At 34.4% G+C, this 13,874-nt stretch overlaps 2 protein-coding genes across 8 annotated transcripts in view; both read right to left on the bottom strand.

The window, feature by feature from the left end:
• esyt2b (extended synaptotagmin-like protein 2b) overlaps window positions 1-13,874 on the bottom strand; it is an 860,030-nt gene that overhangs the window by 772,361 nt on the left and 73,795 nt on the right. The gene's annotated exons all lie outside the window — the stretch shown is intronic.
• lsp1b (lymphocyte specific protein 1 b) overlaps window positions 1-13,874 on the bottom strand; it is a 30,166-nt gene that overhangs the window by 9,216 nt on the left and 7,076 nt on the right. Inside the window, exons 5-13 of one of the 6 annotated variants that reach the window (XR_011016125.2) lie at window positions 11,930-12,146; window positions 9,717-9,755; window positions 6,725-6,768; window positions 6,111-6,192; window positions 5,569-5,703; window positions 3,774-3,866; window positions 3,642-3,664; window positions 3,118-3,210; window positions 1,828-1,918 (exon numbers count right to left, since the gene is read on the bottom strand). Coding sequence is in view for 2 of the 6 variants with exons in the window: in NM_001423832.1 (NP_001410761.1) it covers window positions 1,835-1,918; window positions 3,118-3,210; window positions 3,774-3,866; window positions 5,569-5,703; window positions 6,111-6,192; window positions 6,725-6,768; window positions 9,717-9,755; window positions 11,930-12,146 (787 nt within the window). In the remaining 4 variants the exon portion in view is untranslated. Of the gene's footprint in view, window positions 1-323; window positions 689-876; window positions 1,919-3,117; window positions 3,211-3,641; window positions 3,665-3,773; window positions 3,867-5,568; window positions 5,704-6,110; window positions 6,193-6,724; window positions 6,769-9,716; window positions 9,756-11,929; window positions 12,147-13,874 lie in introns of those variants that run through there. The other 5 variants (XR_012382241.1, XR_012382243.1, NM_001423832.1 and 2 more) reach the window with 5 other exon arrangements.

Below are 13,874 nucleotides of genomic sequence, written 5' to 3'. Positions count from 1 at the left end.
TATTATTATTATTATTATTATTAATAAGATTACTAAGAAGAAGAAGCCTTGATATTTTAAAGTGATATGGATATCATAAAAATATTGGTTGCAAATCTATTTTCAGTCCCCTATCGGTGTTCTTCTAATTATTGAGTATTTTTTTACATTATTTTAATGTTATTGGTATGAAAAAGACCAATTCAAATTAGCTGCTCTTCTATGTCAGCTCTAAATAACTTTTCACAGCACTTTAAAACCTATTTTCCCAAATGTTCCACTGCATTATTGGATCTTGATCTCAGCTGGACAACTTTTTATGTTGCAAAGTCTAAAAATGTGAATTTTATATTTTTTTAATTCATCAATTTATTTATTTTTTAGCTGTACTGAACCAATACAGTATATTATCTTAGCTGGTCATGTAATGTAAGGTACAAAAATGAGTAGTGAGCTGCCAGTGCCTTTTTTTGTTACTATAAGGATTGTACTACAGTAGTCAACATTTAAAGTGGATAAAAAAAAAAGTTTTCAATATTGTCCCAAGACAAGAATGGCGGTTATTCAGTAGTTTTAGGACAACTTTGATGAAAGGCTTTGATTCACTTCCACTACTTTCTACAATTTTTATCTAATAAAAATTGTAAAATTCTTTAAACTGCAAACTGTAAAAAAAAAAATCTGTAATTTTACGTTTTGTTTCTGGCAGCTGGGGTGCCGGAAAAAATTTAAATAACGGCTGTTAAATTACAGAAATTTATCGTAAAATAACAGCCAATAAATAACAGCAATTTCCTTAAATTTAAATTTCTGTAATTCAACCTCTGTTATTTTACAGTAAATTTCTGCAGCACCCCAGCTGCCAGAAATAAACCGTAAAATTACGAATTTTTTTACAGTGCAGAGTTCAATTTTCTAAATCAGTGGTTGTCGTAGAAGAGATCTAGGTCCTATAATGTAATTCAACAGGTTTAGTTTGTTAATACTTCTTCACACTTTCTCAGTTTGGTTTTGATGTTCAATGGTTATGAATAATTTCACCTCACTGTTCCGTTTTGACTTCTTGCTAATTTCTCCCATCATTTGCTCAAAACATCATAACGCATAGAAAAATTTCTAAATGTTGATCGTGAATGGCAAAACAGTATGATTCCCCTATAAACGCTAGTATAGATGCATTATTTTTCACTTTTTTTAAACCATTTGTGTGTTGTATGTTTTCATAATGACAAATTTGTACTGAAAATTTGCTAATGATTTCATAAATTTGTTTAGAGTTAAAAATAGTGAGCATGATTAGTCTGACATGTGTGACAGCAGGCATGTAACATTAACAGAAGATGGTCAAAAACAAGAAAAACATTTATGTGTTGGTACTGCATGTACAGCCTCTGTACTTCTGTGATTGCTGTTGCAAAAACCAGCAGATGGCTGTCTTTTTCCCTTACTCCCTCCACATTCACATAGCACATCACAACTCACACACATGGCACACTAATTAAACGACAGGTAAAACTCAATAGACACTTCAAATAGAACCAGCATAGATTAACACTATTTGTTGTGTGAGATAATAGTGAAAAATCACTCTAAACACTCTTCGGCAATGAATCACCATACAAATGCTACACTCTGTACACCTACAGTATAAATAGTTTTGATGCAGCCGTGTGCTTATTTCTGTACAGTAGATAACCAGCAGCATTCTGCCAAGCTCATGTACAGCACATGATCAGATTGTAGTTAGTTTGGTAACGCATGATTTATGTCCATGTAGTAATGAACATGCTGGATTTATATTTTGTTATTTTGAATAAAAGATTTGAATAAAGAAAGGGATTTTCTTACTTGTTCCTCAGTTTGTTTCATTACTAATGAAGACCTTCTCATACTTTCCGTGCCCGCTCTCAACAAATTTGTACCTTTTCCCAGCCAATCCCTGAAAAGGTAAAAAAAAATATAAAGTTTTTACATCAAAAGCCAGGTCAAGAAGATGGAAGTTTTACTTAAAACAGAGATCACTCCAGATACATAAGACTAAGCCTACACTCTCAGAAATAAAAGGTATAAAATGTATCACTGGGGCAGTAACTTTTTAAAAGATTTATTTTTGTTCAGGTCTTTAAAGGTACATATTAATACCTAAAAAGCACAAACGAGTACCTCACAGTACCTTAAAGGTACAAAAGTGACCCCAATGGTACTAATCTCCACCTGTAGTGTACAGTACTAAAGTATACCTTTTGAAAAGACAGATTTTTTTGACAGATCATGTACATTTATATCTGAGAGTGTATATTTCTAGTGAATAGAAAAACTGTAATGATTAACTGATGCCGTTTATTGGTTGTTGTTGTTGTTGTTGTTTTTAACACAAGTACATCTTAACATGTAGGCATCTTAAAATTAAGAATTTTGAAAATGGAGATTTTTCAGTGAGGACAGAAGAACCATCTTGGGTAAGTTATTAAAAAAAAAAATATATATATATATATATATATATATATATATATATATATATATATATATATATATATATATATATATATATATATATATATATATCTTTTTTGTCTTAGTTTGAAGAGCATTTTATATATCTTGGGGGGGGGGGGGACGGTGTGGGGGGGGTTGAGCCAATAATAATCTTTAATTTTAAAAGTGTATGTTTCTATAGGGTTGATCTTGCATATGCTGGTTGAGTAGATTTTGAGCCATGGCTGCTGGTTTAAGCTGTTTTTTTGCTGGCCATGTACTGATTGTTTCAGGATCAGATACTGCTCTTAATCTGGTCCTGAGCAGAATAAGAACCATCTTATACCCGCAGCCATGGTTCAAAACCTACCTAACCAGCATATGCTGTTCTTCTCATCATGGTGCACTCTTAAATGTTTTATTATCAGTGATGGTTCTTTGAAGAACTTTAAACATTGACAAAATGTTATAATTGCACACAAGATGATACTGTATATGGTGTACAATGGTGGCTTAGATTAAATGTTCCTCACACTAGGAAAACTCAAAAGATGTGCTCTGAAATGTTTCCAGCATGGCATTGCTCTTTTTTATTATTCATGACTATTTTTAAGTCTTTGATTTTAAGTGTGATTTGGTCCAGTAAGGTCATAGAATACATACCTTTGCACAAGATCTGTCCTGTGGTGAAGTCTCATTAAGGTTCTCCCACATGGACTTTATGTTACGCACTTCACCAGCCTTGACATCCTGATACTGTCAAATACAAAAGAAATATGATAAATGGCTAAAATATTGTTTTTATTTATAGGATAAAACTGCAGAAAGTAACAGTTTACATTTGGATTGTGGACTTAACCACTAGATGGCGTCATTGAACATCAGGCTTGTTTTGTGAACATCTCCATTAGGGCAGCATGAGCTTTAACCTTACAACCGTTTTCTATTATTTTCTATAGATTCTTTTCAGAAAATACCATTGCACAGCAACAGACGAAGCAGATCTTAGCAGAATTCTGAAATTGCTAGTGTCCTCCAAAAAAATCTTTCATAATAGCTTTTAGCCAATGGAGGACTTTAACCCATGGAGCACACTGACATTGTAAAAGATGAAAAATTAATAGAACCTAAACCTCACAAAGCTTTAAAAGCAAGCACAAAGAAGAAGAAAGGCAAGAATTGTTTACCTTATCGAAAAGGTTGTGAACAACTAAAGATGGTGAAAAAGAAGATGATACAACAGATACAGAAGGAAATTAGCCAGGAGTGAATGAGCTATGAGATTAACATTCAGACACATTTATCTTAGATAAACTTACAGCCACTTTGGAGCCCTTGTCGTTGGTATCAGGACTTCCCTTCACCCATTGGTTAATTAGATCTGCCACACCCACCTTCATCCCCTCTGTATCCTAAAGCAGAGTAACTTGCTGTCATTTATTCATTCATTTAGGCTACTCATTCACTTTTGAGAATGAAAGTTGTTTAAGTTAAGAGTTAAATTTCTAAATCAGCCAATGACAAACAAGATATCTAGGTCCTATAATGTAATTCAAAAGGTGTAATATGTTAATATTTCAACACTTTTTAAGTTTGGATTTCATGTTTAATGGTTGATGAGTAAGTAGAATAATTTCACTGTTCTGTTTTGGCTTCTGGGAAGTTACCTCCATCGGGGTATTATAGGACAAAATGTGGATTGTTCAAATCTCAAAATGTTGATCATGAATTGTAAAACAGTATGATTCCGCCATAAATGCTAGTGTAGATTCACTTTTTTAGACCACTTTATAAAAAAAGACACTTTATAGTTTTGCAGTGTGGTCTGTAATCGCAGGAGCACATAACAGGTAAAGAAGTGCATGTAATGAGAAATCAAAAGTACCTTAATCTAATGACATGCAAGATGTTTTTGTAATAAAAATAAAATCCTGTAAGTTTTAGATCACTGGACGCAAAGCTGCTTATATTAAAACTAATCTGCCAAAACAACCGGTTGTAGAATGTGCCATGTTATTACAATTTGGTAAAACAGCCCCTACAGAAGATCAACACCACTTCTTGGTCTGTTTAGCTCTGGCAACAGTTTTGTACATGCATAAGGTAACAAAAACAAGAGGCAAATGCAATAAAAATGCCATATCATGAGAAAACAGTTTTGCCTTGCCTTACTTCTGATACCAAAGTGAGGATGAACTTTATTGTTAAGATAAACATATCCAGATCCTTTCAGTAACAACTTCATATTTCGTTCACATTTTACCACAGATTAGTTTCAGATAAGTAGGCCCAGAAAGAGTCTGCGGACATTTTTTGCTATTTCTGCAGAGAATTTTATTTAAAACCTGTGGATTTATGCGGAATGACTTTAGGAGTATCATGACTAAAAACGTAATATACTGTATGAAATAAAAAAAGAATACCATTTTAACTGTAATTCAATGTTTGCAATGCAAATCCAATTAGATCCACTTATTTGGTAAACAAAGCAAGTCTCTCCTACAATATCTCTACTCAAAGACAGAACATACAGTATTACTTTACAAACTGTATTATAAATAAATCATATGAACATTTTAATATTGCTATTATTACATCATAATAATATTAGTGAAAATTTAAAAACTGAATTAATATAAATTTACGCAAGTAAATGCATAGACTTAATGATGGGCTAAAAATCTGCGGATTTCTGCGAGTGCAGATTCCGTGTGGGCCTGCAAATAAAGCACCTGCTATACTGGATCTTTGCAATGACAGACAAGGTAATTGTGGCCATCTGGAAAAATATTACTCACACTTGTGTTGTGCAGTGCTACTGTCTGATGTGCAGCAGAGTATTTATGGGTTTTTAACCTAAAACCAGTGGCCGTTCACTTCCAGCAGAGTTTACATAGCGTTTTGGTAGGGGAACAGATTTGTATGTTTGATCTAACATAATGAAAGAACCTCAGAGAACAGTACAAAAATATTAAAAATAAAATATTGATAACCTTTTTAACATTTGTTTAGACAATGAAATTCAATAGGGTCCAAAAAAAAAATAATCACATTTATTGTGGGAAAAACAAATGTGCCATAGAAGAAAAAAAAAATCAAGATATATGTATGCACCTTAGAGGACATGGCCTTCGCTGAATTCTGATTCCAGGCTTCTCCCCCCTCAAAAAGGTTCTTTCGAGCAGAAACAGGCTCAGGGGGTGTTGGGACGTCCATTACCTTGACTACATTCCCCTCTTTACTGCACTCCTGCACACACAATCACTGAACATGACTGGAAATATTATAACATCTTATTCACAGCAGGGTATCAAACACCTGTTTATCTCTCAGCAACAAAAGCACAGTAACACCTGGATCTACAACACTTCCTGACAGTTAGGTGGAAAGAAAAAAAAGGGACCGGCTCAGTATTGAAATGTTCAAGCGATTCAGCATGACTAAAAGAAGCAGTGCCTGGGCATGCAGACAATGAGATCATCGTGGTAAACTTCATAGCAGGTGTTTGTGAGCACTGGGCGTGGTAAGATGATCTCCATGTGCAAAGAAATTCACTAAAAAGCAGCAGCATATAAACGTCCAGATGCACTTATTGGAATGCTTGCAGGATTGACCCTAAAACTGGCATTATTCAAGAGTATGTGAAGGTAATTCACCTCAATGGCATGGTTGTACTGTTCCAGTCTGCCATCTAACTTGGAAATGATGGTGGGAGGTTGGGTCTTCTTTATGCTGTTCCTGTTTGCACAAACAGATGAAACATTACCTAAAGCACTGCTGTTCTTCCGAGAAACAGATCTCAGAACAAGCATGGGCATGAAGTAGGCTGTGACTCATGAAGTAGTGGAAGAGACACAAACAAAGGCTCCGTCAAGTATATTGTTTACACTTTGTGTCAGGACAAACAATGTGTAAAAGAATTCCGGATTTGTGTGACTGATACATCTGAATACAAATAGACTAAATAATACATCATCATTTGTATTTAATGAAAAGGAGAAGGATGAAACGTGTTGTGTCACGTCGGTCTGAAAGGTGAACCATGTTTCAAACAGTTGTTCATTCATGAATGAATCATTCATGTGTCGTGTTTAGATCAAAGAGAAAACACTCATGAACCCATGATGTCATGCCACAGCACACAGAAACATCATTCCTGCCTTTGTTTTTTCTCACACTTTGTATGAGGGGGATTTTTTACAGTACCTCCAGTAAATCACTTGAACTCATTCATCTCAGTGTGTGTGTGTGTGTTTTTAAGTCTACTTACTTTTTTTTAATGGAGCGGTTTAAAGACTCGGTCCTCTCAGAAATCTGCAGGCGAACAGTAAAACGATTAATCGGTGAGAAAAATTGGATATACATAGCATAAAAACTTGTTTATTTTTTCACGCTCAGGTCAAGATGTAGAAGAATGTGTAATGTGTTTATTTTTCTTCAAGAAAGTAAATGATAGTTTTAGCTGAAATCTTGGTCCTACAGTAGGTGACACTTTAATACGAGCATTACCGCTGTGCCTTGTACCGCCATCGCTCTAAAGGAGTAAGAACGTGTTTTTTAGGTCTAACCGCAGTTTGCAACTATGCCACCAGGGGGATGTGAATGGACAGAAATAGCCTATACAGTAGCTGTAAATACTCGGCTACTTGTAAAAATAAACAATAAAACAAAGCATTATAATTCCTTCATTAATCATTCAAAACATGTTAGCGAGCTTTATTATTGTTTTAAACTTGTTACATGTAAGTGATTCACAAACTACAAAAGTCAAAAAGCTAAATTCGGGCCAAAGAAAATTAATACCAGTGACTCCTGAATGATACTTTCTTGCACAGAATAATCAATTCATTTCAAACAACCTAAATAAATAGCCAGAAGCCACAGCTATCAATTAGGTTTTACTAGGAAAGGCAAGTTGGCAACAAGTTTAGTTATATAGCACATTTCATAGACAGTGATAATTCAAAGTGCTTTACATAAACCGGAATAAAAGAGACAAGTATAAGAAAATAAACCAAAGAATAAAATGAATTAAATACAGGGTAAAATGTGTTAAGACAGATTTTAAAGGAATGAGAAAAAAAAGAAATACATAATAGCGCGATCTGTCTGACGTGCTCATTCAGTAAAGGCACAGCTAAGCAGATGTGTTTTCAGTCTTGATTTGAATGTGCCTAATGTTGGAGCACATCTGATCATTTCTGGAAGCTGATTCCAGCAGCGAGGAGCATAGTTGCTAAAAGCCGATTCACCCTGCTTTGACTAAACTCTTGGAATTTCTAGTTTATATGATCCTAATGATCTGAGTGATCTGTTAGGTTTGTATTCAGTCAGCATATTTGAAATGTATTGAGGTCCTAGGCTATTTAGTGATTTATAGACAAGTAATAGATCTTTAAAATCTATTCTGAATGTAACTGGAAGCCAGTGTAGAGACCTCAGGACAGGGGTAATGTGCCCTGATTTTCTGGTTCTGGTCTGAATCCTACCGCAGTGTTTTGGATGAGCTGCAACTGTCTGTCTTTTATTGTAAAACTTTAGGAAGTGTTTATTCTCAAAGTGCTGGTAGCTGTTAACTTATTTTTTTAAGGCCAAACGCCAAAAAAAAAATCTCTTCTTTAATGCTCTACCAAAGAAGGAAAAAAAAGTAACCTACATTTTGAATGATCTGAGGGTCAGCACAGTATGTAAGCAGCCGGTCTTTAGTGTTGTGCAAACCACCCTGTAATATTTTGAGCAATGTTTCCAGAGTACAGAGCAACAAGTGAAATGCAGTGCAACTTCATTGTGTAACGGATGATGGTTGCAAAAAGTAAAGCTATTCTTCATCAGTTTAAGCTAATACTGAAAGGCAGTTCGGCCCACTGATGTTGTAAGCAGATTCATTTCATAATGTAATTCTAGAGCCTTTTATCTGGCAGCTCTTATTCTTTGTTGATCTTATAAATCCCAGTAGCCTGTTGTTCTTTCTTGCTTTTTTTTCACAAAAAGAGTCAAGGCCTTAAAAGTTCAGTTTTGCCCAACAGGATGTGTTGCATTCAGTGCCAAAATAAGTCTTCCTCTCAACCATTTCCTATGCGTGTGGTTTTTTTACACATCCACATGTGTACTAATTTCAAGAGGAGCATGTGATATGATTGATCACATCTGGTGTCTCATCCATAATTAGTAATAGTCCAATCAGATTGATCCAAACCTACTATAAATAGACCGATTTCACCCTAATGCGGTTTCTTCATTTTGGAAGAATCCCCCCTTTATCTCCTCCTTTTCTTTCTTTACACGGAGGAGCTCTCGAGACCTACCTGATCTTAGACCCCCTTACATGCTAAAAGCCCTGGGCTCAATTATCTCCGAGCTCAGGGTTCTCTCATGGGACAGCATGCCAAACCTGCTAATAACGTTAAGCAATATCTAACTGTGAACTCTTAAAATGTTGTTTATCATTTGCATGTTAAATTTCATTATTCTCTCATTATTATGTTTGGAATACTGAGGTTGTCAGAATCATTCAATCTTGACTAAATGACTAACTTGTATATCAGGTTTTTCAGAACATCCCAAAACTAATGTGCAAGGGAATATGTTTAAAACACAAACAGAACAAATGCAAAGCAAAGAAACTATAGCCGAAGCAGCTATAGTTGAAGTCAGAATTATCAGCCTCCCTGAGTTATTAGCCCCCCTGTTTATTTTTTCCCCTATTTGTCTAACGGAGAGAAGATTTTTTTTAACACATTTCTAATCATAATAGTTTTAATAACTCATCTCTAATAACTGATTTATTTTATCTTTGACATGATGACAGTAAATATTATTTGACTAGATATTTTAAGACACTTCTATACAGCTTAAAGTGACATTTAAAGGCTTAACTAGGTTAATTAGGTTAACTAGGCAGGTTAGGGTAATTAGGCAAGTTATTGTATAACGATGGTTTGTTCTGTAGACTATCGAAAAATTTATAGCTTAAAAGGACTTATAATTTTTTCCTTGAAATGGTTTTTAAAATATTAAAAACTGTGTTTTATTCTAGCCAAATTAAAACAAAGAAGACGTATTTCAGAAGAAAAAATATTATCAGACATACTGTAAAAATTTCCTTGCTCTGTTAAACATCATTTTGAAAATATTTAAAAAAAGAAAAAAAAATTAAAAGGGGGGGGCTAATAATTCTGACTTCAACACAAATCACACAAATGTAAAGCGCACACACATACACGGACACACTGTCATGCACATGCACAGAGTAAGCAACTCACCGAGCTTGAACCTTCTGATTGCCACTCCTCACCCTCAGCCTGAAACCAGCAAGCAGAGACAACACACACGTGCACACACAATGCACCTCAGCAATGTAAAGCAGATGCTTAATGTTCTGTCATTTCTCCCTCAACCCACACCCGCATTGGAAGAAAAAGATCAGAACCACACACAGCACATGAAAGACATCAGAGTCACACAAACAGCACATGGAAGATAATCAGACCCAATTAGAGTGAAAACACCAGCGAGCACAATACACAAACACATGTTTTGTACATTAGGTCATGTTTTATATCAGGCTGGGGACCTACAGTACAATTAAAAAAAAAACAATAAATACTTTATTTTAAAAAAATTACGTTATCCATGTAAATACACTAAAATGAATTGTCGTAAATGTTGAGTGAAATTTTGACAAACCCTGGGTTACAGGTTACAACACCTGGCATTTTTTTTTAGAATGTAGGTCCCTAAAACGTATTTTTTTATTATTATTTAAAGGGCAACTATGAATAAAATAATTTTTTGAAGATGTCTGTACAGAAGTGCATGTATAATACAGTGTGTCCACAGTCATATTGGGGTGATATAAAAGGCAATAAATCTCTTTTTTTGAAATTTCCTGTCATTAAAATAGGAAACAAATCCCTGCCATTTTGAGGCCCACCGCAATGTGACATAGAAATGCTGTTTCCCCGCCCACCAAATTGATTGACAAGCATGTAATAATATGTCTCTGTAGTAACGCGTATATTCATTAACAAGACAGGACGTGCGCAAAGCAACCGGGATTAAAAAATCTGTTGAGCTCTGTGTGATCATCAATCATCATCAAATGTGATCAAGAATGAGTTTTACAAGTTTAAAATGTTTTTAAAACAGTGCATGTGTGTAAACAATTACAGCGATTTTACAGCCTTTATTTTATTGCCACTGCCACAGTACAATTATAAAAGACACTTCAATCCCAGTTTGTGGACGTTAAATCAGGTTTATTTTGTACATTAACTCAATGGATATCCATACAGCAGTGGATATTAACGTGTATCCTGTCACATTTGCTGTGCAAAAACAGTTAAATGTGCGTGCTATACGTGTATAACGGCTCATCATTGCAGAAAGGCTTGAAATAACTCCACAACAAATACATCAAATAATCATTGGCAAAGTTTTACTGTAATATTTCTCACAAACATTGCGTGAGGTCATGTTTGTCACTGTGCTGTTTATCTGATGCAGCCGAGGCAGAGATGGGACGTGGGATAGGTGGGTGGGGAGAACTAGCATTAAAGGCACAGGTCACAAAAACAGCTACATTGTGTTTAAAAACTCTAATAATCTGAAGCCATAATAAATAATCTGAAGGGTGTTTTGAGCTGAAACTTTACAGACACTTTCTGGAGACACAAAATACTTGAAAAAAGGAGGTAAAATAGGGTCCCTTTAAGAAATTTGTCCGCACATGCATACACAGACAAGATCATGCAAAGTTTAATTAAACTTACTTGACTAGAAGCTTATAGCAATCCCGAACAAAGTGCTATTCTTATAGTAGATAGCAAGTTCACATGGTGGCAATACTTGCAGTGCCATAGGGCATCCATTTCATAGGAAACGCAACAAGCTCAGAAAAATGCTGTCCAAACACACATTTCAAAAACACAAAATCTAAACTGTCAAATATACTCAAATAATATTTAAAAATATGAGCAAATTTTTGGTAATGCACATGTCCCATCTCAAACAAAGACATACACACCGACAGATTCTTAACAACAGGCTTTTTTTTAAAACTCGGACTTAGCCATATAGTGTACTGCAGCACTTGATTTCTATAGTAATATGAGTTGAAAGTATTGTATATCCATAGTCTTCGCCCTGAACACTTAAAGTAACAAGTTTAGATGCATTTAAACTCTAATCTCTGCAGGACACTCAGACTAACACTGAATTGAACAAAAACATGGATTGACACTGTAAAGCGCTAATCACTCCAGATGTATTCAATTGCTTTTCAACCCAAAACAGTTACATAACGATGATGCCTGATCAGCAATAATTAAAAAAAAGATTCATAGCTTTAATGTTACGTATTTTAATGCTGATTTTAATACTGTTCAACAAGCACATGTGGACTATAATGGATGTTCAATAATTTTTTAATAATAATGTGATTTTGAGGTGTGAGGTGTTTGCAGTGATGTCCTACCATGTAGGAGGGGCTTCTGGGACTGAGAGGACTGAAGGGCTCCTCTGGATCTCCGCTGGATATACTCAACCTCTTCAGCTTCTCCATCACATCCCTCCTCTTCCTCTCTCTCTCCTCCTCTCTCATCCTCTGCACCTCCTCATGCGTCTGATCTCCTGTTGTTTCACTCTGCTGCTGATTCTCCTCACTGCTCTTCATAAACACTTCCTCAGACGCACTAAAGACGACAGAAATGAGAAAGGGGAACGTTTCATGAAAACTTATTCAATCTCAGTTGCATTTTTACCTTTCTGGAGTGCCGAGAGCTGCTGAAACAACTGTAGAGTCCATGTTACTCTGTATCGTCGATTCTCTGAGTAAGATTAAACAGGGTGAACTGAGAAAAGGCATTTGTTCCTCAGGAAGTTGCGAAACACACCTGATTTCTCATGTCATTTCTCAACACAGAGGCAGCTCTATTGCTACTCAATCGTTGACACATTCTTCTCAAACTGTTTCCCTGCCGTGCAGTTTCTCCATACAGTGTGTGTGATGTTTGTTCATTTATGTAAGGATGTTACAAGAAATCAAGTTGTCAAGGTGGGCGGCACAGTGGCTCAATGGTTAGAAATGCCGCCTCACAGCAAGAAGTTTGCTGGTTTGAGTCCCGGCTGGGTTAGTTGGCATTTCTGTGTGAAGTTTGCATGTTCTCCCCGTGGTTACGTGTGTTTCCTCCAGTTTCCCCCACAGTCGAAAGACATGCGCTATAGGTGAATTAAAAAAACTAAATTGGCCGTAGTGTATGTGTGTGTGATTGATTGTGTATAGATGTTTTCCAGTAGTGGGTTATGGCTGGAGGGGCATTGGCTGTTCATTCCGCTGTGGCAACCTCTGAAATAAAGACTAAGCTGAAGTTATGAATGAATGAAGTTTGCAAGGTGCAGAAATTAAAAATTAAGTAATGCAAATTCAAATGAACACCTTGGTTATAATACTGCTTAATTTCTTTCACTGCAGAACCTGAGATTCAGCAGCTAGTGTCTGAGTGACCCCCAAAAATCATATATATATATATATATATATATATATATATATATATATATATATATATATATATATATATATATATATATATATATATATATATAAAAAAAAATATATATATATATATATATATATATATATATATATATATATATATATATATATATATAAATTATATATAAATATATATAAAATATATTGTATCATTATTTACATATATTTATATATATATATATATATATATATATATATATATATATATATATATATATATATATATATATATATATATATATATATATATATATAAAATTCAGCAGCTAGTGTCTGAGTAACCTCCAAAAATGAGGTTATATATATATATATATATATATATATATATATATATATATATATATATATATATATATATATATATATATATATATATATATATATATATATATATATATATATATATATATATATATATATATATATAAATATATTCCTCATCATTTTCTCACACATGAGGGGTTAAAAAAAATTAACATAACCAAGGTATTCAGAATAATGTTTAAAACTAGCAGTAACTGACATCTATAGTAGGAACAATAGAAGTCACTGGCTGCTGCTTTCCGACGTTCTTCAAATCTACTTTCTTTGTGTTCATCTGAAGACAAAAACTCAAACACGTTGGAAGCAAGTGGAGGATGAGTAAATAATGATACAATTATCATTTGTGGGTGATTTATCTCTTTAAATTAATTCTCAATAAGTCAGTTAGCTATTGTTAGCTTCAGGGGTGCAAACTCAGCTACAAAGTTGAGAATATTGGCAGTTAGCAGGTCAGGCGGTTTTATTTAAATTACATCATGTTTTTATGTAAGAAATACATATTTATTAGCAAGACCAGTTGAAGCATTTTATATAACCAGCATCA

The sequence above is a fragment of the Danio rerio genome, chromosome 7, assembly GCF_049306965.1.
Source record: "Danio rerio strain Tuebingen ecotype United States chromosome 7, GRCz12tu, whole genome shotgun sequence".
Taxonomy (NCBI): Eukaryota; Metazoa; Chordata; class Actinopteri; order Cypriniformes; family Danionidae; genus Danio; species Danio rerio.
Note: the sequence above shows the minus strand (reverse complement) of the source record. Positions and strands in the feature narration are given on the sequence as shown.